The sequence below is a fragment of the Anopheles stephensi genome, chromosome 3, assembly GCF_013141755.1.
Source record: "Anopheles stephensi strain Indian chromosome 3, UCI_ANSTEP_V1.0, whole genome shotgun sequence".
NCBI classification, from domain to species: Eukaryota; Metazoa; Arthropoda; class Insecta; order Diptera; family Culicidae; genus Anopheles; species Anopheles stephensi.
Window position 1 is genome coordinate 46,671,136 of NC_050203.1, and position 20,836 is coordinate 46,691,971.

At 43.8% G+C, this 20,836-nt stretch overlaps 4 protein-coding genes across 4 annotated transcripts; 2 read left to right on the forward strand and 2 right to left on the reverse strand.

Moving 5' to 3' along the window:
• Positions 1–3,723: 3,723 nt before the first annotated feature.
• On the reverse strand, positions 3,724–7,869 carry LOC118511193. The gene is made up of 7 exons (XM_036053965.1): positions 7,524–7,869; positions 7,175–7,322; positions 6,635–6,685; positions 5,886–6,558; positions 5,532–5,802; positions 5,165–5,323; positions 3,724–5,090 (listed from the first exon to the last, which is right to left on the reverse strand). The coding sequence occupies exons 2-7, from the start codon at positions 7,266–7,268 to the stop codon at positions 5,082–5,084; spliced, it is 1,257 nt and encodes a 418-aa protein (XP_035909858.1). The 5' UTR covers positions 7,269–7,322; positions 7,524–7,869; the 3' UTR covers positions 3,724–5,081.
• Positions 7,870–10,564: 2,695 nt separating this feature from the next.
• On the forward strand, positions 10,565–15,401 carry LOC118511194 (homer protein homolog 2-like). Its single transcript, XM_036053966.1, has 8 exons — positions 10,565–10,723; positions 10,984–11,140; positions 11,232–11,363; positions 11,456–11,647; positions 11,745–11,926; positions 12,028–12,106; positions 12,183–12,479; positions 12,554–15,401. The coding sequence occupies exons 1-8, from the start codon at positions 10,719–10,721 to the stop codon at positions 12,662–12,664; spliced, it is 1,155 nt and encodes a 384-aa protein (XP_035909859.1). The 5' UTR covers positions 10,565–10,718; the 3' UTR covers positions 12,665–15,401.
• A 917-nt stretch (positions 15,402–16,318) lies between these two features.
• LOC118511196 (U4/U6.U5 small nuclear ribonucleoprotein 27 kDa protein-like) lies at positions 16,319–18,837 on the reverse strand. The gene is made up of 4 exons (XM_036053969.1): positions 18,731–18,837; positions 18,540–18,650; positions 17,947–18,048; positions 16,319–17,776 (listed from the first exon to the last, which is right to left on the reverse strand). The coding sequence occupies exons 2-4, from the start codon at positions 18,632–18,634 to the stop codon at positions 17,503–17,505; spliced, it is 471 nt and encodes a 156-aa protein (XP_035909862.1). The 5' UTR covers positions 18,635–18,650; positions 18,731–18,837; the 3' UTR covers positions 16,319–17,502.
• A 491-nt stretch (positions 18,838–19,328) lies between these two features.
• LOC118511195 (probable peroxisomal membrane protein PEX13) lies at positions 19,329–20,772 on the forward strand. The gene is made up of 4 exons (XM_036053968.1): positions 19,329–19,778; positions 19,846–20,076; positions 20,153–20,361; positions 20,452–20,772. Exons 1-4 carry the CDS (start codon positions 19,444–19,446, stop codon positions 20,700–20,702), a joined length of 1,026 nt encoding a protein of 341 aa, XP_035909861.1. The 5' UTR covers positions 19,329–19,443; the 3' UTR covers positions 20,703–20,772.
• Positions 20,773–20,836: the final 64 nt, after the last annotated feature.

Genomic DNA, 20,836 nt, shown 5'->3' on the forward strand with positions numbered 1-20,836 from the left:
TTGCAGCGGTAAAAATGGACTCATTCTGCGGCAGACCACGTCGGTCAGTAATATAGCATTTTCCCCACTTTCTGGGGTTAGTTTTTCAAATGCTTCGCAGGAACGCTGCCGCCCAGCCCGGCAGTAGCAGCCCCACATACCTCCTGTGCCCCGATACGGTTCAACACGTTTTGCTCACCAGCTTGTGGTGGCTGGTGGCTTGATGGGGACACGCTTCCCGTGATCGTGTGCATGGTGCAAAGTGCGATGGAAAGATCGTCGGGTTTTTTTCAAGCCTCAACTACGGGTAGATGCCCGAAACACGTTTATTAGTCAGAGATGACAACAATAATGCATGAATTATGTTGCATAATGTGATTTAAAGTAAATTTCATTGTAATATGTAATTGTTCCCTGATACTCCTTGCTTAATACAATGCAATGTTTTTATTTACAAAACTTTTGCTTTGCAATTTGTCTATTTTAATTCCAGAACAAGAATTTTCTTAAACTTTCATAACATTCGGCTAGTTTCGGTAAACTGAAACAGCTTTTTATCGATCATCGGATCGCTTGCAACACTTAATTTACGTTGAAGAGAACTACAACATTCTTAAAATGCTCCAAGTTCACATTGAAATATGGAAACCATGGCAATGAACACAGCTCAGTGCAATAGAACCTTTTGAAATGACACGGAGGATATCTCGAACTTTTTAACTAAAAGCAATTCGAATTAGTATTAAACGAGAAGAAATTCGACTCATTAAACTACGGGAGAAGGATGCATCAAAAAGGCGTTAACGTACAACTAGAAATTCTTCGAGCTCTACAGAAGCTATCGGAGACGACATCTGGCAACGGAGCGTACAAAGCTAATCGTTCCCATGAATATCACCGAATTCTTCTTCTTTGAACCTGAAAACGGTGGAACATTAAAAAGATCGGTTTGAACATATGAAGACCTATTCGAGTTGGATGCACGAAGCTTAGAAGATGTCGCGTAAGTTCGTCTTCTGTTGAGGAAGTTGGATGCACCAGCGCACAACAAGTATATCAACCTCATGTTCAGCAGCGGTTACTCTCAGAAAAAATGCGGGAAAGTAGCAAAGTTCGCTACTCAGAAGGCGAGCATGCGAAGACTCCGAATTCCACAACATGACTTCAGAACAATTCAAGTGCTTTTGTCTGTGGATTAGAGGGACAGTCCTACGGGGATGTTCGAAGCAGATTACTCTATCGCATGGACAATGAAAATACAAGTTTTATTACTCGAACACAGCTCAAAAAAGCGTTCAATAGTGAATCTAATGACGATGAAAATGTTATGCAGAAAAACGTAAAATTACATGATACGGCCTCAAATTCCACTGCAAGGTTAGTAAAATGGACGGGCAATCTAATAGCCCTAATAATAGGTAATGGCGTAGTCGTCAAAGTGAATTTTCAGGGTAATGGCCAGATTCTGGGTAAGAACCTGGATAAGTATAAAAAAATGATTTAATTTTATTTTTCTTTGCTGTAGAAAATGTTTTGGGAAGCATTGAGATACTTAAATTTTGTTCAAAATGGACTTACATGGGCCAACTTGAGACTCTCTTAGACATAATTGAATTTTTATTCCATAATTAATAAGAATCTTGTTTGGCCCATCAAGAAGGTCCTATTTTTTACCATTTTCATAATTCAACGCATATATGTAAAAAAAAATTATGTATTTGAATGAGCTGCTTTTAAGCAATACGGCCAGGCCGTTCTTTATGAATAAAAAATTAGCTGCTTTTCAAATTTCAAATGCAGATTAAAATCAAAAAGCAGGTTAACGATCAGATCCTAAGAAAGAATCAAAATAGATAAAAGATTGAATAATTATTGGTGACATTGAAGTGCCACTGTGATAACCTTTTCTTCTCTTCTTTATACAATAATGTTCGATAAGAGAGCCCAGCTTCGTTGGACCTTCGATACTATTCCACGATTGTGATGCACGAGATCCTCACAATCTAAGATCCTCTTTGTAGAGTTCGGAATTGAATATGGCAACTGAATTTAAAACCATATGCCCTGTATGCCGTGACCTCAATAGCTTAAAGTGTATTCCACACACCTGATGAATTAAAACCAACTACCGTCCAAAAAAGCCGTTGTTCTACATAATAACTTAATTTCAGAACATGCTTAATGCTTTCAGAACAGCATTAAATTGATCGTCAGGCTTATTCTTATGAGAACAGCACTTAATTGATGATAAGCTATTCTGGCCAGTGCTTGGATTGAAACGTATGGTAAAATATTCAACGCACAACAAGGACACCATACTGTGTTACCAAAAATACAATAACATAGTGTTTATAATAGGCTCCTAATAGTAGTTCTTTGTGGTGATCGGGTGGTTGAGTCGATTATGGCGCTTCCGGTCTTCACACGGCAGGCCCGCGGTTCAAATCCCATCCAAACCGCCTCCCGTTGCATCGGGCTAATTACTTTGCTGCGGGTAAAATCAAGTCACAGCAAGGCAGAAATGGAAGACCGAAGAGTAGTAATAGGCTCCGGTGGCCAAAGGCGACAGCAGCAAGAATCTTCACAGTGCTAAACAGACAGACAAGGCCGCCGCCTGCGTGTACGCGACTATCCTGCTAATAAGGGGGTAAAATCAAGTCCAGGAAAGCCAGGTATAGCAGGCCATCAAGACCTTTCTAGTTTGTAGTTCCAACGAAGAATAAAGACAGTTCTGATGATTTCAGCAGTTCAGATGCAGACCAATTTCAGAAAAAAAATGCTTTTAAGTGTTCATCATCATCATCATGTTGGTCTACTCTTTTAAAGCGCACGTCGTCGTGACATGGCCCGGTCAACAATAGATTTCCAGGAAACTCGATTCCTGGCTGCAGCTTCCCATCCGTGCCGAATCCCATCGCTGACGAATACCTTCTTGGCGGGCATGAGTCCGGCATCCTCATAACATGCCCCAGCCATCGTATCCTGCCAGTCTTCGCCACCGTCAGAATGTCTGGTTCGCCGTATAGCTCAGAAGTTGCTCGAACGCCTACAGCGTTTACATCCTCCGCTCGGATGGTCCAAGACTCGTGGCCATAAAGGATCACCGGGCGAATCAGTGTGCGAAAGATCTCACATTTCGTGCGGTCTCGAAGTCTTCTGGATCTCACCAGACGGTGAAGATCACAAGATCGAGATCACAATGCGTCTCCAGATTTCGCTGCTGACATCGTTATCTGAAGAAACGACAGTCCCAAGATGGCAGAACTCCTCTACCACCTCGAGGTTGTCGCCGTCGACTAACACGCTGCTTCCTACTCGGGCTCTATCACGATATCAGAGCCTCCGGCAAGCAGGTATTTCGTCTTCGTCGCATTGATCGTCAGTCCAACTCTTGCTGCTTCACGTTTCAGTCGGGTCAGACACACCTTCGCTGCCGTCTTGCCAACGATATCTATGTCGCTGGCGAAGCCAAGAAATTGGAGAGACCGATAGAGAAACGTGCCACGGTGTTTTTAGTGTTAACAAATATGAAACTTGTAAAAGTAATAATTACAAAATTTCAGATTCAATTAAGGAAAAATAATGTTTTACTTAATTAGTTTAAATTTCCTTACTTACAAAAGAATAAAATTTTCAAAACGTTTTTTACAGAGAAGAAAAAACGCTATAGAAATCAGTGGTATCAGTGGAAACGGATATAGAAAGTGGAAACGGATGTGATAATAAAGTAATGAACACAGGATATTTGGTATGCACATCTGACGCTAGGTATTTATTTCATCCACACAATTTGCTTGCAGTACACAAGTTTTATCCACTACGGTGTTGCACCTGTATTTGCTGATCGGTGATCGGTTTTGCAACTTCCAGAACAAAAAACTACCAAACAGGAAGAAATTTTCTCTCCAGCAGACTCCAGCGCTGATTGTGTTTCATTGTCCTTATCCAGTGTGTAAATGCTTTTGGTTTGGTTTAGTTTGGTTTGTTTGTTCACAGCTTATCAATGTGGAATGGGGGCGGAGGAGGGGGGGGAACGTTTTCTTTGTTTTCTATAGCACAGCTGCTCCGTTCATTATATGACCGGTTATTAGACGTTCATTACAAATATATTTAAATTGTTTGACCTTTCACGTTCGGGGGTTAGTATGCGAGCCTCCGAGTACTCATCAACTCATGCTCGGGAAAATTGTCGTCCCCAGTTCCTTGTGCCTTCCTCGTAGCATCTCAAGTAGTAAAGATTGTTTCTTTTTTTTCTTTTTTTGTTCACTACAATTGTTCATTGTGTTTGCTATCATACAGTTACTAATTGTCTTATTCCGGGCCCTCTGTTTTACTTATCCTTTACCATCTCGACTCGATTATTTGACTATAGCCTCTTCGGTTTTGTACCACTTGCTTCTGAATTTCGTACGTTGGCCTGGCTTTCGTTTTAAAATTGCACAGCGCTTAGGCAAGAATAAAAATCTCTGGTTTGATACAATTTATTAACATTGATATATGCATATGTATACGCGCTTTGTGTCTGTGTGTGTGTCTGTCTCTGTATGTGTATAAATATAGAAGTTTAGTATTTTATCATCGTAATGTATATATTAACCATCTCTCTTTCTCTCTCCTCCTCCTTCTTCTCCTACTCCTCTCTCTCTCTCTTTTTATAGCCTGTAGCAAACATTCTTCAAGTAACACATTTTGTTCGTTCTGTTTGACATGATCAAACAACGGATGTTCGATCCCCAAAAAGATCGGGAGTAGCAGTCCTATAATTGTATGCACAGAGGACTGTTTGTTAAAATGTGATAGATGGAAAACGGAAAGCTTCCGGGAAGGTGAGGTCCGGGAACGGGGGTAGATGGATGGAGTGGGTAAGTTATTGTTAAAATCTCCAACACGGGAGGGAAAATTATTGAGTAGATTAATCGCAGTTTTTTTTATAAGCGTTAGGCCTTAAATGGACAGGGAGACAATGGCAAAGCTACAGATGCTTCGACTAAGGACTAGGCGTAAAACATCGATAGAAAAGGTAAGGTACCACCGGATATGGCAACGAACGGGAGGGGTTGCAGTGAGTTCCAGTTCGAAAGCGCTCGCTCGCTCAGTTAGGCTTATTCTCCCTGGAAAGAAAGCGTAATTGGCAGCATGAGATACGTTTTCTGCGGCATTAACATGAGGCAACCCAAGTGCTTACCGATTTTTTGATATTGTTGTGAGCCTGCGGTTGAACTGTCTTTTCCAAATATACCACTCCGATGGCAGGTCCTTCGCCGCTGATCGATGTCTGCAGGGTGATTCCGCTGATGTGGCCGTCTTCCAAGAAGAGCGGGTTCTTCACTTCCATTTCACCGGTCTGTAATGGGCAAGTGATTTAAGCACGCGATATTTTAATCATGCGAACTTGGAGGTTGCAGATTGATTGATTAGACAGAGTGATCGGAGTAGTACTAGGCTAATCTATCAGTCTGATAATAATCAAACGTAGGGCTTGAAACGTATTTTGATTTGATTTTTGATTGATTTGGTCATAAAATAGATAGGTCAAGAACAGACTCGCTTACCGGAGCCAACCCAGGACACTCGTACACGGTGTAGTCCCCTTCCTCATTCTCGTCATCGCTCGGCTGTTCCGAATGGGGCGCACTGCGGGTCGTGTTTTCCATGGCGATTATCTGCTGCTTCTGATGCTGGTAGTGGTACATCTGCGCATTCTGGGCGAGCTTGCGATCGCCCGCAGAAGCGGCAGTGCCTGCCGTCGAATCCCTGTTTGGTCCCGTCACACCGTACGCCGGATATTCGACGTCAGCGGCCGCTTTGGTCCTCTTGTGCAGTCTAAAGCCCGAAAGTGGTAAATTGGAGACATTAAGACTCGGCCTTATTCATTCTCACCCATGGCAGGATCGACCAACACTTACGTGTACCAACCGAACCCGATGGAGATCAGGGCAACCGTAATGGCGGCACTGATACCGGCTATCAGTGCAATCAGATACATGCCCAGCCCGGTGCCGATCTCGATCGGTTGCTGTACGACACCGTTCGAACTGGTGCGATCGGTTTCACTAGCGGGAATCGTCAGCGGTGTTCCATTGCTGGCCTGATTTCGGTTGTGTATACCCTTGCCTATCTTTGGGCGAATCGGAGGTGGTGGCGGTGGGTGGCGATAGTCTTTGATGGGTTTCTGTTCGATGGCCGCGGACGCGACCCGTTCGTCATCCGACACACCGCCCCGCAGCTCGGAACTGTCGTAAAGGAAGGATCCATCGCCAGCCTCACCATTACCGAGTCCGTCTGGATTGGTGTCACGCGCCAGCCCGGGATTTTGGTCGTAGAAGCGAGGATCGCTCGGGCCTACTGCAAACGGGATCGATTCATCCGAATCGATCTGATTGGTGAGCGGCAGCTGGTACGTGTACGTCGGGCGATACTCTTCCGATACCTCGCCAGCACCGAGGTACGACGGCGCCGGGATAGTTTTGCTTCCAGCGGCCTGCAATCGCTGCAGATGATCCATAAGGCGGCGGCGGGCCTGCTCCTCGATGAAGATGTTGATCGTTTTCACCAGACTGTCCCGCGTATCGTGGCCATCTACGGTGACCAAAATAAACGGTTTAAGTGTACTTATGAAGTGGATGAGGAAGGAAAGGGGAACATTTAAACTTGCCTTTCACTGTCCATGAAACTGGGTTCATCGGGTGTAAACGACGATGGTAGCCTGCGGAGAAGAAGAGGGCCGATGAAATTTTGGTTCCAAGTATTTTGTGAATGGATGTAAATGTGTTTCGTTTTCAGCGTCCGTCCACAAAAGCAAAATTAAAAATAAATATCTTATATTATACCATCTCTAAAGTTGTTCAGAAAAACTCCTCACAAGAAGCAGCAGCTTTGCGTTATAAATTAAATATTAATCGCTTCGTAAGATGTTATACTGTACGATTGAAACAATACGCAGCGTATCAGATGATGATTTTTTTTTAAATATACCAAGCACTGATAACCGGGAAGCAACAAGTTTAATTTTTAAATCACAAACATACAAGCACTACCATACTGCGAACTGCTTTGTTCGCTTCGTAGAGCTCGCTGTTTGACTTTATATCGATCGATGAAGCTTTTTTTTGTGGTTACTTTTTAAAGGCGACTCTTGCCGTCGCGGGCAAAATGCTCGACAAAAAAAAACATCATTTTGGAGTCTGCTGCTTACCTGAGATGTAGTCATTGTCGGATGTGACGATCGGTAGCACCAGGAAAATGTTCCATATTGTAATGTAGGACACGCGAATGCTGCGAAAGGTCATTTTTGCTTGCACCCACCGCTTCCGGTGGGACGTCCGGGCGATGGAATGGAACGGCTGTGAAGGAATTCAAAGGTCCATATACACACTGCACAATGGGAACAGCAAAACCAACAAAAAACAAAAAAACACTAAACAGACAACACTGGTTGTGGCGTATGGCAAGCTAGCACGTCTAGTCAACCGAAAGTGGGCTCCATTTGTGCGGGCTGCTTTACCCAGCGGGAGCTCGTACGATGGCACTGCTGCGGAACTTACCTATCGACCTGTGGTGTGTTAATGGTGTACGGTTTTGTTATCAGCTTTCCGCTCAATCCGGAACACTGCAATGCATGTACGGCATTCTTTCACAAACCTACACGCTTTTACAAACACATCAGCACACCGATGGTTTCGGAGCTTTCGGAAGATGTGTGGTGCATGGCTTTTCGCAGCACCGTATGTTTGACGATTTACACAACGCAGCTGCCTGCAAGGAGCTGGCCCTATTTTCCGTACGTTGCTGTGCACCTTTTGGAGTTCTATTGATGGATATGTGTCTTCAAACAAGCTTCCCATCCACTGTGCTGTGAAGCGCATTACTGCGCAAGCGCAGGGCTGTGGACAAGCGACGTCAAATACGGTGCGTTAATTTCATTCATGCCCAGCAGTGGTTTTGTGAGCGTTTTTTTTTTTGTTCCCTTCGCTTAATTCATATAAAACACTGTTGGGAGTTTCATGATTGGTTACACTGCGGTCCATAAAACTAGGCACGGGGGTTTCTTCGGGTGAACGAAAATTTTATGCAGAGAGCATGAAATGTGGGTTTTGGTTTTCTTATTTTATTTACTTATTTTCGTTTTTACGGTCGTTCCGTATTGTCGTTCCTTTTCCCGGACATACCCGGTTGAAGTGTTGGGACGCAGCTCCATCTTGTTGTTGCTGCATCATCCGTAAGTGGTCGTATAGCGTCGTTGCTTGTAGCTTTCGTCCTTGCTGTGTAGAGTTCTGTTGGTTTGCTTCGTTCGTTGGTTGTTGCTGTCGTTCTTGAATTCGCTCAACTTGTTTTTTACATGTTCACTACCTACATGAATCCACTAATATACAGAAATACAAAACATACTACTGGGATGACTAAGGGGAAGGGAAACACTAAGAGGTTTAAAAAGTGCTCTCTTGCAAATCTGAAAATGCACTTCATGTATTGCAGGTCTTTTGTTGCCAAAATGTCTCTGATTGGGATACCTTTCTCTCGTTGAAATGCATCAACAGATTTGACCCGGGTTGGTTAAATTCGTTGCGCGACCATAGAAGGTGGTCTATGTCGTGATATCGTACACTGCAACAGCACGCTTTCGTTGTGGCCTGGTTTATACGCTGAATGTGAGCGTCCAGCGCATAATGATTAGAAATGAGTCTTGACATCATACGTATGAACGCTCTACCCTCAGTGAGTCCGCTAAACCAGAGCCGTAGGGATACTTTTGGAGATATCCAGTAGAGAAATCTACCAAGATCGTCCGCGTCCCACAAATTCTGCCAACAGACAGAACAGCTGTGGAGAGCGGGCGTACTCGTGGAAGTCTGTTTCATAAGCGTCTTCTTTTCCAATTCATCCACCTTCTCATTACCATCTATACCAGCATGAGACGGAATCCATATAAGCGAAATGCAAAACGCCTTGTTAAACAGGGAGCTTAGGACTTCAATAATTTGTTGCACAAAATAGTCTGAACTCTTCACAGACCTAACCGTTTTGAGTGCTTCAACAGCACTAAGACTGTCAGTGAAGATAAAGTACTCATCTGGTGGTCTGGCACTAATGAGCAGTAGCGCTAGGAATATTGCTGCTAGCTCAGCAATATAAATTGTACACGGTTGCCTCAATTTATGAAAAACTTCTGTGGTTGTGCTGTACACCCCGAAACCTGTGCCATGCTGTGATGACGAACCATCAGTGAAGTATTGTATATTACTATTTAAATGACCGTACTTGTACACAAAAGTACTGGGAATTACTATCCAGCGAAGACTATCCCGGACAGTCCTAATTTCCTCCGTCATCGAGGAATCGACACTTAAAATTGAACTGTAGGTCCCTGGGAGCACGACACGATTTGAATATGTTATCGCGCTAGGGTGTGGTGCCTGTGGTGAAACAAAATCATGATTTACATTCATGATTTTGCTTTTGGATTGTAGCTCTAGCAGGGATTTGAAATTTTCGATTATCAAAGGGTTGGATACGACGAAACGAATAAGAAGGCGGAGCGAAAGATCCAAAATCTTATTTTTAGGGGCATCACTCCAGACATCACTTCCAAGGACATGTTATGAGTTAATTTCATGCTGCCCATAGCGATCCTCAAGCTTCGATACTGAATTCTTTCCAATGTTATTAGATGCGTTTTGGGTGCCCAGTGAAAACATATATTTCCATACTCCAAAACAGATCGTATTGTGGTTTTGTATAAACGTAACACATCTATTGGATGTGCACCCCACCAGCATTTTTAGTGTTTGTATATCTGTAATTAATTTTATGTTCAATAAGGGACGATAAAATAGCGATACGGTCAAGCCGTTCTTCATGAAAAAAATGACGGTAAAATAATAGCGCGGAGCCTGTTGCTTACATTTCCAGACCAAGATAAAATCTGCAAAACTTACTATCGAGGTACGGGTAAATTATTGGAAAGAAATATATTAAAAAAAGGATTCAAATGTTTGGACTACCACTTAAATTATGCTGAATAACGCTACAATTCTCGCTGTGGCAGGTGCGCAGGATAAATCCCCCCAAACTTGCGCACAAAATTATTTGAATTTGCGTGCAACGCTGATCTCACGGATGCAGCCTAAGAACGCAGCCAATGATGATTTAGGGCCATGTGGTACTAGGTGAGAGAGGTTGCCGGCTCTCTTCAAACTTCTGACCGATACTCCCTCCACATCAAGTGATTACCTGTGTTTGGTTTTGTTTTAATTATATTATAAATAATCATAACGTGTTGTTTTACTTCTAGCATTACGAGACGTTGAATAGCTGCATACATTTTACAAGCTGCGTGTGAAACAGAATGGTCTTTACGCACTTCGCGATTGTTCTATAAAACCTGTAATAAAATCTCATTTTTTTCGCAGTATTTTATCTAAATTTTGTTAACTATAAAATAAGTTGCTCACCAAGAAAATTGTGAATACATGTAACGATAACGAAAAGCAACGGCCAAAGCGTGCTTAACGGTCCGTTCGTGCACGAGCAATCATCCAGCAATTGTCAAACACAAATCCAACATGGCGCCCAGCCAACACTATAAACAAACCTTGCCGTCGCTCAATTGGGATCAGTGAAAGAGAAAAAAATTGTTGGTGGCCCGTGCTGCGACTCGATATCGACAAATTTACCTTCGGGTTGGTGTTTTAGATCAACTCTCTTAATGTTAAAACTGTTATAGGAAAACGTCGCGCACAATGGGGTAAGTAGAGCGTCGAAATTCACTCGGAAAAGGCTGCACAGCATTCGCCAAAGTGCGCGTCTCTGACGATGGGCTATCATGAGATGCGAACGATCCCCGGTGATACAGAACACGGATTCTGTACACCACCCACAAATGAGGGGCAAACGATAGAGCAAAGAAAAAAGAACGAAATTGGCTGGGAACGAGCTGAACGAGCGGAGTCGCGTTCCGCCGCCGTGTGTGGCTTTGTTTACAGTGGTTCTTTAAAAATTTTGCAGGGAGCAACCAATTTTCACTTGCAACGCTCATGTGTTCCACATAGATCCCAAAACCAAACGCACATGGATAACAGCAAGCTCGAAGGCCATCGCTGTTAGCTTTTTCTACGATTCCTCTCGCAATCTCTACCGAATTATCAGTGTCGAAGGGAGCAAGGTAGGCTGTGGGCAGCAAGTCTGTCAACGTTGATTCCCCATTTGCGTGTAACTAGGGCACTAACTATGCGCTTCCTCATTATTTGTAACAGGCTGTTATCAATTCAACTATTACTCCGAACATGACCTTTACCCAAACGTCCCAAAAGTTTGGCCAATGGAGTGATGTACGTGCCAATACAGTTTACGGGCTCGGCTTTGCCTCGGAAGCCGAGCTTGGTAAGGTAAGTGGAATCGAATGGTAAACATTGGACGGGCTTGGATAGAGGATCCAAACAAAGTTATCTAAAGAGAGTCGTTTAACATTCTTTTGCAGTTCATCGTAAAGTTTCAAGAAGTGAAGGAAGCCACGAAGGATGCGCTAAACAAAGCGTCGGCCAACGGCAATTCTGCTGCTGCATCGGCCAACGCATCGCCTATTACGGCCCGTGCATCGGCCAACAGTGGCGATATTTTCGAATCCGGAAACTTGGAACCACCGCTGGCACCGGCAAGTAGCATTTCAACGGTATGTGGCGCAAATTAGTGCTAAGATTCGAGGTAGTTGAAGGGCGATCATTATCTGACTTTCTTTCTTGTCTTCCGCCTCACGAATCTTTCAACAGAGCTGTAAAACGGACAGTCCATCGCATAACAATATCACTGAGACGAATGCTAACAATCTGAACAATGAACTGAAGCAATTGTCAATTAACAATTCCGCATCGAATGATGGCACGGTAACTTCAACATCGGAACAGCAACTAAAATACGAGAACGAAAGATTGAAGCTTGCCCTAGCACAAAGGTAACAAACGTGGCGTAATGCCTGCTGTGGAACGAAAAACGGACCATGGATGAACACATACTTACTAACTGGTCAATGTCGTTTCGTTTGTCTCTATACAGCTCTGCCAATGCTAAAAAATGGGAGATCGAGTTGGCAACACTGAAGAGTAACAACCTACGATTAACGAGCGCGTTGCAGGTTCGTATCGGGAATATTTGCTACCGTAGCAAAACATATTCTTAATCGCAACCAAATGCATCTTTTGGTCCCATAGGAATCAACGGCAAATGTAGACGAGTGGAAGCGGCAACTGCACTCGTACAAGGAAGAAAATCAAAGATTGAAATTACGCTACCAGGACCTGGAAGCAGGCAAGGGTGGAGTTGTGCCTGCGGCCGGCGGAGGTACGAATGCTGCCGGTATAGCTTCGAACGAGCTAACAGAAGAGCTGCGACGTGAGATTGTGTCGCTAAAGTCCCGGATTGAGGGGCTGGAAGCCGAACTCATGAATCAGGAAATGGAACTAAAGGCAGCGAACAAGACGCTCAAAGATAAGCAAAACGATCCTACGGTACGTATTTCGGGAATGAGTGCCTCCATATAAGACTTGTTGTAACATTGAGTTTCCTTTCCGCCTTTTCACAGTTAAAACAGATGACTAATCTGTGCAGCCAGTTCAATGCACAAATCACTGAACTAAGCGGTATACACAAGGAGATGGAGAAGCTGATTCAGGCCCAGCACAAATCTACTTGAGATATGAGTGTGCCAAAAGCAACATCGGTGGCCATTAGCGGTAATAGCTCGACCGCAGAATCTCCTTTCTCGCCGTTGGTCGAAGGCGGTTGTTGTAATCCGGGGAGCATGAAGGATGCATCTCTTCCAGGTAAAAGTGTAGCTACAACTAATAGTATTTTCAACTACCGTACCAACATTAATAAGATACCACCAACGGGAAAGCAAGAGGTAACCAACGAACTTCCTGCAGCAAACATGGCAGCGAAAGGATCAGTTTCACCGGACAAGCACCTGTCCCACAGCAGTATTAGTGGTACGGCGCTGACCGGTGGAACCAGAACAGGAGGGTCCACAATTGTTTTAATCAGCACTAAAATAAGTAACCCATCTGCAGTGAAGCTGGGACCGACGACAGTGGGGGCAACGATAAAAACGACCGGAACGTTGTACAATATTCCTTCCTCCTCCCCCACTGCTACTGCTGCTGCTAATATCGATCATGGCGACGATAATCGCATCAAGCTGTCGATGATTTGTCAAGACGAAACAGCCAGCGCTACCCGCGACGAGGTAAACGGTCCGTCTGAGATGCAATCCACCAGCAAAACCGCAACCATACTGGTGTCGAAGCACAAGACCAAAACCGGACTACCGTTGCTGTTGAAAAAATCAAAAAAGTAACACCTTTTGTCCCCAAATTGCTTCTACAAGCATAGCCAACAAAACGAACGTTTGAACATGGATGAAAATCGGTGGCGGATTCTTTTGGAACGCACCGGTATCAGTTGGGCTGTTGCAAGATACTATTTTAATTTTAATCATTTAGGTTTTTTATGTTACTTTTTAAGCTTTCTTAATACGGTGTTTAGCTCACACTTTTTTATCATTTGACGAATGGTCCGAACAGTGGACTTGGAGCGGTGCAATTCTCGCAAAGTAGAATCAAATGGAACCGAACAACTCAAACACAAACAGTGCAAATTTTATAAGTATTATAATTTTATACGGTAATGATTTTAAAACGTGTACATTAAGGCAAACATTTTATTTAAATTATTTTGTGTTTATCACAATCGAGTAACACTTTCTGCTTTTCGACGTACACATTCCACGAACAGCCATGAAGATTGCCAATATTTTACCTCTACCTTTAAGGAGCATTCCAAAAAGATCCTTACCCAACAACCCATTCTGCTTACTTTCCGTTGCTGCCCCTACAGTGGGGGCTTTTCTGAAGATCGATACCACGAACCGTTACAGTACCGTTAAAGAAGAACGCCAAAGATGTTTATGTGTTAAGTTTTTTTTTATTTTCACCACCACTCGAAACACGGTCGCGTAGGATGCGGGGCACAGTCTGTCAACTGCATTAATCATGGTTAGTGGAATAATATAGTTGGATTGTATTTTATTCATGCATGCATCATACACGAAACGTAAGCTTCAAAAACAAATACACACGTTCCCCCTCGCAAGCCAGCCGCCTGTACGTTTTAAAATTCCAACAGAAAGGGTATATAATAGCGAAATGATGATCAAAATGTAGATGATAGTGATGCTAACGAAACAGTATAGAGAAAGGGAGAATGAGTGGCGTGCGGGGAGCGAGTTTGCTATATGAGAGAATCGTTGATCAAGGAACAGTAATTGAACATAGAGTTTAATAGGAAAGATCGAACCGAACCCCATCGTGGTGCGGGAAGAGTAGGAAAAAAGCTATAGCAGTTGTTAAAATGATACACTCCACTCTTGCGTACGTAAACCCCTAATAGAAGTTCTGCCTATTACTGTGGTACAATTTATCTCCATTTATTACTAAGTAATCTTATGATGGAACACACACGGATCACATAAGCCGGGTATTGCTTAGAAGCTTGCCACTGCACCCCACACCATGGGATGACTGGATGTTAGATGCGCTAGCGGATCCTGCAACTGTCAACGTTCGGCAACACACACCACATTCGGAGAATACGGTTCCAGTCTACCATCTGTTCAGTTCAGATTATTTCTCACGGATCGATATGCAACCGACTGTTCGATCCGATCCAAATCTGTATCGGCTCTTACAGAATCTCGCTGCGAATGGTTTGGGGTTGGGGTTGAAGGGTGGGGCAATTAATGCTGCTAATTAGATGTTTGCAATGTCTAGTGAAACATACAGTCGTTGCGTGCGGCAAGCCGGCAAAAGCTCGAATGCTAGAGTGTTTTGATGAGAAGATCCCATTTATAAGGTATTACTACTACTTAGCGGAATGTGAATCTGAATGGACAGACAAGAATCTTGAGCATATACATATATTATATATACATACATAGATATGAAAGCAAAACGCGCACAAAACCATACCGAGTTAGTTTGTGTAAACACGTCAGCCTCAACTCCTGCTACTCAATGTGATACGTTATCAGTATCCTTTGCGACGGCTCAACAACCCCATACACCACTGATTTTATGCCTATTATCATAGCGTTGAATACACGGATACGGGGAGGGAGAGTGGGGGAAAGGATAGAGAATCATAAATGGAAATTTTTTGCGTGTTCAAGATGAATGCTAGGAGTCTTACGAAAGCATGTTACAGCCAAGAAAATATTTAAATACATACACAACCTTTACTCCCTTGGGACGACATACACTCACACACACACACACGCGAACACACGCGAACCACACTATTGGATGAGGAAACCCCATATTAAAATTAATGACACTAGGGAACTCTGGTATATATAAGTAAACAAACAAACAAACGAAAACTATGTTATTGATAATGCGCAAATACTCCTTTTTACAATAAATCGAAAACCTGTTTGTCTACAGTATGTGAAAAAGCGCAATACAAGTGTGGCCCCTGATTATTATACATACACCTACGTTTACGGGTCGGAAAGTCGACCGGCTGCATGAGATCCTTAAGACAATATCACTTGTTTGGCTTATTTTCCGCCTACCATAGGGCTTCCGAGGAGGCCTTATCTGGGTGGGATTTGAATCCCGGTCCTGTCGTTTGAAAACCAGCGCCGCTGTCGCCTCGACTACCGGTCCGCCCAATTTATTTGTTCAGACGCGTGTTTCACCTCTTCGGTTCTTGTGTACACTCATACCAGCAACCAAAAGCTGGTTAAAACAAATAAATCAGTTCGCTATCATACACGGCTTGCACATTACTGTACGTTCCATGTTACGCTTGCTTTAATTGGATTCTACGAGCATTACAGATTAATCTGGCCCGTTTGGGTTTCGGCTGGGAGTATCCCATCCCGATGTCCACCGGCATTTCATCATGTGTGCTATGTGCTGACGGCATATGACTGCATTATTAGCTCATTTGTTTAAGCCGTATCCAAGACTATCGAGGAACTGCAATTAAAGAGACTATGAATTTTAACTCTGAGGCCAGGAAGAGATGGACGATCTTATCGATCGTGGAAGCATCGTCGATCTGTTATCCACTTGTGATGTACGCCAATACGGAGTTTACCTTGACTTTAGTTTCATTGTTATCCGAAGTTAGTTTATTGTGTTTAATGCCTACATCGTTACCAGCATTCAAAGAACATCCCACTACTACTACTCGACCATTTTTTCTTTCCTTGCCCGCATGAACGTTTACGCACGCGCACGAGGATTGATCACACCGTTAAATGTATATAAAAAAAACACGAAACTTTCCCTTTATTTCTTCTTTGTATTTGAACCTGTTACAGTACGTCTCTTAAATGATGTTACAAAAGTGTGAGAAACAGAAAGAACAAACGAGAACAAACTCGCTCAAGAATTGTGATACAGCACAGTAAATCTATCTATAATGCTTATAGACTACAGTTATGAGGTATATTTAAATTTGCTGGTATTTGTATCTATTGTTTTTTGTATGGTTTGATGTGAGTGTAGGTGTGGTTTTTCCTTGTTTTGTTTGTGAGGTATATTAAGGGCGCTACATGGTGCTCACGCGCAGGGAAGTCTTCTCGGTAGCGCGGTGCAGCAGGGCAAACGTAATAACAGTGCTCGTAATGCGTGTGATGTGCGACAGAAACTTGGCATACTGGGGTGTGTGCGCCACCCGATGCTTCCAAGGAGGGTAAGAAATTTTTTTATCTGGTACTAAAAGTACTTAACTCTTTTTCGTTTTCATCAACGTTTCGGTTATGCATACCCATCTGTTCGCTACTAGAAAAGGCACAATGGGCTTCATCAAGTCGGTTGGGCATGCAGTTCACGTGTCACAAGTTGCTGTCGCACATCCGTGGCGAAGCTCATCTGCAATTGATCGACAGTTTACTCCCCGCGGTGGCACGATGTAGCGTTTTGGCTATTGCATTGTGTGGTAAATTTTGTATATGGTGTATATGAAAATTAACTATTGCGGTAATATGGAACCCGTTGCAGTTGTTGGTGTGTGGTTGTTTGTTTGTGGTGTGAGGTGATTAGTTGGTTGACTATTGTTCGGTTATGGAGGTGTACACGTACCCAAAACCATTGCGAACGGTCGCAGGCACGCAAGGCTGTTTGCGGTGATCGGGGAAACATTTAAATATACCATCATGATGGTTAAACGTATGTAGAGTGTAAGAAATGATGCAAAGAAAAACGTTAACTGTAATGATGAAATGATTAGTCTGACCCGTACGACGGAGAAACCCCCACTACGGGGTTGCCTGTAGCAGCAGAATGGCAAACGGAAAATGAAAATAGTTTGCAAAGAAGAAAGGGTTTGTAACAGCAGACCCGAGGGCTGCCTCGGCTGCGGATATGAGAGCACGATCCATCCGGATTGTCAGCTAACGGTGACTTCCTGCCCTTGACTACGCCCAAATGTTTCGCGCCATCGTTCCCATCCTGAACGTTGTGCTTAGGCAACAAAGTCCAGCGGTCGATTAAAGCCTCCCTTCCGGTTCATGTACTGTCGATATTTGCGCTTCAATATGACGTGCACTTCACCGACATCGTTGCCCTCCACCTTTTTGCCTTTCGTTGTATCGAACCCACAGAAGCCCATCGTCTTGAGCATCTCCTGCTCTTCCGGCGTTTTACCCTCCAGTTCAGATTCAGGTACCATGGGTTTCATTTGGGCAGCACGACGTGACGAGGAAGCGGTGGGCTTATCCAGATTTCGTTCGTATGACCTGAAAAGTGGATTAACCGTTCATCAGCGCTATTCACGTTTGATTGCACCATGATATGTGCGCCAGAGTGATGACGGAAGTCTAAGCTTCCGAAATCTTCCTGGCACCTTCTAATGCATTTCGCTACGAATTTTAGGATAACTCATACACTACACTTTGCTAATGTTCACCTCGATCTCGAACGCGATCTGGATCTGGATCGCGATTTCCTTCTGCTTCGATCCCGGTCCCGGTCTCGATCTCTTTCCCGTTCGGCTGAACGTTTGCGGTCACTGAAGCACATAGATATAAGAAAGAATAGATAAGCAACGGTGCAATGGTGTGTCACTGCGGGTTACTTTAACCCATCCGGAGCCTTGATACCGACCTAGTCTTATTCGGTCGCTAGGCACAAGCACTATGATAAGACTTAAGATCATGTTCTTCGGCAGGAATCCTTTGAACGTAGATTATTAAAAGGGTTGCAGTGCAGTTGAGTGCATTCTCCCCTATAGAGTAGGGGTATTGGCGTTAATTGCAAAAAAATTGTCTTCAGAACATGAAACAGAACCCCTTTTCCGGACATCAAAGAAAACGGCTGCCATTAACCGGCAGCCCATGCGAAAAGAGGGGGGGTTGGATGCATTCAGAGGGTCAACACATAACCGCCTTTTCTACGGACCGGTTGATGTGAAATTGTGGCACATAGGTGACACGAACATACGCAAGCGCATTGCTCGCGAGAAACAATCAGGACAACAAATGCTCGGTGCTCGGTACTTACCGCCCCCCGGATCGATCTCTGTCGCTCCGGTCCCTGGAACGCTTTCGGCGTCTGGGACGTTCGCGTTCCTTCCTGCGCTTGGGCGACGAAGGCATCTTTGAGGAAACGATGCTAACGATGTTGGATTGCAAGAAAGCATGTATTAACAAACACTACTAGGAACAAATTTATTACACAATTCACAAACTTACCGCGCTAAAACATTGGATAAAGCTTAACCTAACAGCTACGCCGGCATCGTATTCCGTGCCTCGCACGCCTGCACCCTTCTTCTTAAGAACTATTGAACAATCTGATCTATTCAGCGCCAAGCAAAGCAGGCTACACCATCTGCCACATTTTGACAGCTCCAATCCGTCGGCCGTTCCACATTTCTATGTATTTCGATGTTTTAACTTGATCCTTGTTTTATAAACTTTTAATTGTTTTACCAAGTGTACACAGTGAGTGAAACAGTTTTAAGATCATTTCTTATGCGGAATAACGCATATTTGTTGATCTTTGTTTCAGCAGTGCTGTTTGTAATGCATCGTAAAACATTCAGCAAAACTGCAATAACTACAATAACAAGTCTAGCAGCACAAATTTGGTCTTGTCTTGTTGAAAATGTTTTATAATTGAATATGTAGAATAGCAAGAATCGGTCCTTGACTCTAGTTAACGTATTCAATGAGTTGAAATGATTGAAAAGTAGTTTGCAGGCTAATTTATTCGAAAAACTCCTTTCAAGAAAATGAGACAACGTAGAGCTGTCACTCACAGCTGTCAAAACGACGGAGACCAAAGTCCAAAACCAAGTAGAAGAAGCATAATAATAACACCAACGTAAAACACGGAGTGCACGGATAGATAACATAGTTGGTCAAAGTCGTAATACAGTCAAGGAAATTGGAACCCTCTCGGCATGGCGACCAACTTCCGCAACACAACCCTTAATGAGGAAAGGATATTCGGCAATACCAGTGGCCTAAACACGTCGGGCGGATTGATTTCTACGAGTCATCCGCCCCCATTGCCACCCAGACCAGCGTTTTCTGGAGGTGGGGGAGATATGATGTTCGGTAATCGGTACGGATACGCTGGCCAATCTGGATACCACGGTTACAACCCCTACGGAGGATATTCCTCGATGGATATGTACGGACCCAGAAGCTACGGGGGATACGGGATGGGCCAAGGATACGGTGGATACGGTAGCGGAGCATATGGCGGTGCAGGATTCAATTATCCTGAGCACAGGTTGGAGAAGTTGATAGGAAAAGAAGGAATGAATTTCGTGATTGACTCTACTTTCTCTCCAATCAAGGTTTATTCAACTAGCAGAGGAGAGCTCACGACCCGCTTTTCAGATCCTTGAATCACTCGTTGGTGCGGTGGGTAATGTGGCAACGATGCTGGATTCCACTTTCTTTGCCGTCACCAGCTCATTCCGTGCAGTGCTGAGTGTGGCCGCCAACTTGGCACACCTGAAGGGAACATTTGCTCAATTCTGGTCATCGCTAGCGGTTGTACGCGCGGCTGTGTGGTTGTATAAAAAGTGTGTTTGCTTTCCCGCGATGTAGTTGTGTATGAAATTAGACACAAATTTAACAGCTTTCATTTCTACTCTACAGGATGCTGTACAAACTAAGAATAACAAAATCAGATCCAACAATGGACGCATTTAAGGAAGCATTCAATGGTTCTGCAAGTACCGATGCCGCCGTAAACAATCCGAGAAAGCATTCTTCTTCCCTGTTAGCTGCCCTGTTCATGGGTGTCATGCTGTCCGTACCGTATATGTTGATAAAACTATTCGCACCAAAAGTAACAGAAGATAGTGGTAAGAATGATGTGGAACTCGCAAGTTGTTTGAACTCTTTCTAATTCAACGCTACGCTCCGTGTGTTTGTGTATTTATTTTTCCCAACAGCATTAAACGACCCTACCCTGTGGAGCAATCCAGTAGAGGTACAGGCATTGCACAAGTTCGATGCATCGAACGCTCAAGAGATGTCGATCCGCGCGGGACAATTAGTGTTGCTTGCACCGAAACAAATTCAAACCGACAAACACCTGCTAAACACCGGCTGGGTACTAGCGGCTTCGGCTGATCGAAAGACGTGCGGAATCATTCCACTAAACTACGTACAAGCACTAAAACAAACAATAGAAAGTCAGTAGATATTAGGGCTTAAGGGCCGAAGACCGGTGTCGGACAGCGGGATGAATAAACTAACGATTAACCATCGACCAGCGCGTTTTCGCGTTATTTTGTGTTCGGTTCGTCATTCGCTTACAAACGCCATCATCAATTC